General features: G+C 43.0%; 1 protein-coding gene across 1 annotated transcript in view; it reads right to left on the bottom strand.

The window, feature by feature from the left end:
* The window catches only part of LOC145408432 (uncharacterized), a 39,383-nt gene extending 36,535 nt beyond the window's left edge, over positions 1–2,848 (bottom strand). The window contains exon 1 of the mRNA XM_080279161.1: positions 1,315–2,848. Within this exon, the coding sequence (XP_080135287.1) occupies positions 1,315–2,714 (1,400 nt within the window). The 5' untranslated portion in view covers positions 2,715–2,848. The remainder of the gene's footprint in view (positions 1–1,314) is intronic.
* Positions 2,849–4,052: the final 1,204 nt, after the last annotated feature.

Here is a 4,052-nt window from a genome sequence, read left to right on the forward strand (position 1 = left end):
AAGGTAACTATTAACGTACACACGCACACAGTTCACGCACATACTCAAGTACTTCCTCGCGCACACCTTTTTGTCTCTGTCTGTCTGTCTGTCTCTCGTGTGTGTGTGTGTGTGTGTGTGTGTGTGTGTGTGTGTGTGTGTGTGTGTGTGTGTGTGTGTGTGTGTGTGTGTGTGTGTGTGTGTGTGTGTGTGTGTGTGTGTGGTGAAAGAAGTAGAGAAAGACCAGGAAGGTGAAGGAACGAGGAGAGAGAGAGAGAGAGAGAGAGAGAAAGGGAGGAATTATTAAAGGGATTAAAGACAGTGTGTGCATGGGGGGAGAGAGAGAGAGAGAGAGAGAGAGAGAGAGAGAGAGAGAGAGAGAAGCAACCCACAACCCATTGCAAATACAGTATATAACCCTGTCTTGCCTAACGCCGCATCCAGTAAGGGGTAGCCTAGACAAAATAAAGAGGGTATTTCTGTCCCTACTCATAAACAGCTCTCCACCACACACCACCCTCCACCACACACCACCCTCCACCACACACCACCCTCCACCACATATCACCATCCACCACACACCACCCTTCACCACACATCACCCTCCACCACACATCACCCTTCACCACACATCACCATCCACCACACACCACCCTTCACCACACATCACCCTCCACCACACACCACCCTTCACCACACATCACCCATCACCACACACCACCCTCTACCACACACCACCCTCCATCACACATCACCCTCCACCACACATCACCCTCCCATCAATTCCTGACCCACAATCCCTCATTCCATCCCAGGTCGCCTTCACGCGCACGCACTCTTTCGCTTCATCATTTCACCCCATTGCCAGTCACAGTATAATAAAGACTTCGTACCCCGATGGAACTGGCCAAATTTTCGAAGGTCAGGGCAACTCAATAGCATCTCGTATTTATTTATTTATTATTTATTTATGAAGATAGAGAGGCTCTGTGTGCTGGAGGGAAGGCAGCCAGATCGTAGAGGATAGGGGGACGTGGAGGCGATTTGTTTCAGGCCTCCCCTTACGGGATTAGGGCGTCTAACAGTACATATATAGAATGGCTGGTAGGTAGATAGAGAGATAGACAAATAGGTAGATAGGCATAGATAGATAGATAAAAGGAGACCTTTTGCATATGGTGTAACTTGACCCTTTCAGAACGACGACATAATTTTTAGACCGTTTTGCATCATTAAAAAAAAGGAAAAAATATCCCCTTTTGGTGAATATAGAATAGACTCCTTGGATTGTGGATGAAAGAGAGAGAGAGAGAGAGAGAGAGAGAGAACCCTTACCTCGTAGCATAATTGGCACATTCATCATTGGTCGTCCTCCATGGGAAATAGGCAGGGCGAGAATAGTCCAAGAGAAGAATATTGCGAGTGGCCCCTTTGTCGAACCCAGCACCTCCCTCTTCACCCCCTTCTGCGGCCACTCCGGCGAGAGGTACGACTCCCCTGGTCCGGTTGGGGCTTCGTTGGGTCCAGGAGTCGAATCCCTTAGGCGCTTCGATCCCGTGGGAGGCGCGGTCGAGAGAAAAAGGGCGATTTAAGTCGAGGAGGGCTTTCTTTCTTGCGCCTCCATCTTTGCTAGGGCGTCTTAGTGGTACCTTTCGACCCGCCATAGCTCGACCCTCTCGGTTTTTGTTCCATGTTGGCTTCTCCCCCGGATTTTGTCTAGGGATTCTGGGTTTGCCGGGTCTCCTCGCTTGGGTTTCGCCCGGGTTTCTGTGTCTCTCTGGGGTTTTGAACCTGGTGTTTGTGTCCCGTTGGTGGAGTATGTGGTCGGATTTTTTCTCTATCGTGTTTGTCTCTTTCTTGATCCTTGTTTTGCTGGATATGGGGACATTTTTCACGGTTTTCACAGGGATTTTCACTGGAATTTTCAAGGGTCTGTACCTGATCTTTCTTTCCCTGGGGTCAATTGGTCCAGGTTTTGGTCTTTTGTCCTCCTTCTTTGGACTTTTATTTTCCTCTTGTAATCTTTTGTTTTCTCCTTGTGGTCTTTTGCTTTCCTCCTGTGGTCTTTTGTTTTCCTCTTGTGGTCTTTTGTTTTCCTCCTGTGGTCTTTTGTTTTCCTCCTGTGGTCTTTTGTTTTCCTGAATGGGGTCACCGAGTCTTAGTAACTTCGTCTCTTTTTCGGATAGGTCCCCCATCACCTCCCCGACTCTCCCCATCAGCCTCTCCCTTACCGATTCTCTGTCATACTTTCTGTTCCTCCTCCTGGCGCTGTTGGTGTTGCCTCGGGTCTTCAGGGTGTCTCTGTGCAGCGCGGGGATTCTCTGCTGCACCAGTTTCTTTGTCCCCAAGTCACTTGCTAGGAAGTGGTCTCTGCTGAGGGTCCAATCTGTGCCTTCGCTATGTCTCATTTGCCTGTAGTCATTGGAGTAGCTAGCAGGAGTGATTATGATGCCGCTTATCCTGTATTTCTGTATCCCAGGGCTCTGTATCACATCCCTGACATAATGCTGCTTATCTGGGAGGTCTCTGTGCCTCTCTGTACCTCCCCCGCTCTGTCTAGGGAGGTATGGGGAAGAGGTGGAGGAATTTGAAGATGAGGTGTGGAAGACTAAGAGTAACAGAGAGAGGGCCGTGAATGCGCTAAGAGCAGCTAAGAGTCTCTGCTTTCTTCTAAGACAGCAGAGACAGGGAGGGTGAGAGGAACGGCTTCTGTGACCCAAATAAGAGACCACCATACCTGTCTGTTTTTATGTTTTTATTTTCTGCTGTTGTTAATTATTCTCTTTTTAGGTCTTTTATTCATACCTGTCTATTTTTTATGCCTTTATTTTCTCCTCTTTATTATTTCCACTTTCATCATACCTCCCAATTTTATGGTTTTATTTCCTGCATTTTATCTGACATTCTCTCTGTTTCTTTTTGTCTTACCTACGTATTTTTTATGCTTTTATTTCCAATTTTTTCTCCAGTATTTCTTTTTTTATGTCTTTGTGTATTTAGGTTTTCTTCATTAACCTGCCATTTTTATTCTTTGGTAAAAAGCGACTGTCTGTCTTTTTTGTCTTTTTGTTATTGTATTTTTCTTTTCTTTTTTTGCCATTTTCTTTATCCCTCTCGGTTTTCGATTCTCAGCTGTCTTACTTTCTTACTTAATTTGTCTCTTTTCTTAAATATTGTGGGTCTGGAGACAGCGATCACTCTTTTGTTGTCTCTTGTTTTTGTTCCGTGTGATATTCTTTTTTGTCTTTTTTTTCACTTTGTCGCTTTTTTGGTTTTCACTTTTCTTCTGCCACTTTTTTTTTACCAAGTTGTTTTTATTCTTATTTTACCCTATCTGTTTTTACTTTATTATTTAGTTTATTTTTTCTTTATCGATTTGTTTTTTTTTTTCCTTTGTCGCTTTTTTGGTTTTCAGTTCTCTTCTGTCATTTTCTTTACTAAGTTGCTTTTATTCTTGTTTTTCCCTCTTTATTATCTCTTGTATATTTGTCTTTATCGGTCTGTTGTTTCTGTCTTCACGGTGCACTTTTTTGGTCATCAACGTTTCCTCTGTCACTTTCTTCACCAAGTTGCTTTTATTCACGTTTTACCCTATGTGTTTTAACTCTATTATTCAGTTTATTTTTGTCCTTATCGGTCTGTTGTTTCTGTCTTTCTGTTTATTTTTTACCCTTTTTCATGGGTCAAATAAGAGTCAGTCATCAGTGTCTTATTTTTCTCCGGTTTCCCATCTCACTTTTTTTTTTTTATCTGGCAATTCGTTTCTTCATCTCAATTTTTTTCTTAATGGGCTTCATAAAATAGTCACCCATTGCTCTTTATAATGTGTGTTTTTACTTCTTGATTTTCTTTTAAATTGTCTGTATTCTGCATTTCTTTCTTGAGCTACAGTATTTCATTTTTATTTACTCGTCTTTCGGTTTCTTGATCCTTTAACCACAATAAATATATCTGTTTCTGCATATTTTTATCATACTGGTTTAGTCTACCGTAACTCTTCTTCCTTTATTTCGTTTGTATGAAGACGTTGCCCCATTCATTAACGTCTGTTTTCTTTTTACCTATAGTTCTTC

The sequence above is a fragment of the Coenobita brevimanus genome, chromosome 77, assembly GCF_032717465.1.
Source record: "Coenobita brevimanus isolate Jiangsu-jjx chromosome 77, ASM3271746v2, whole genome shotgun sequence".
In the NCBI taxonomy this organism is placed as follows: Eukaryota; Metazoa; Arthropoda; class Malacostraca; order Decapoda; family Coenobitidae; genus Coenobita; species Coenobita brevimanus.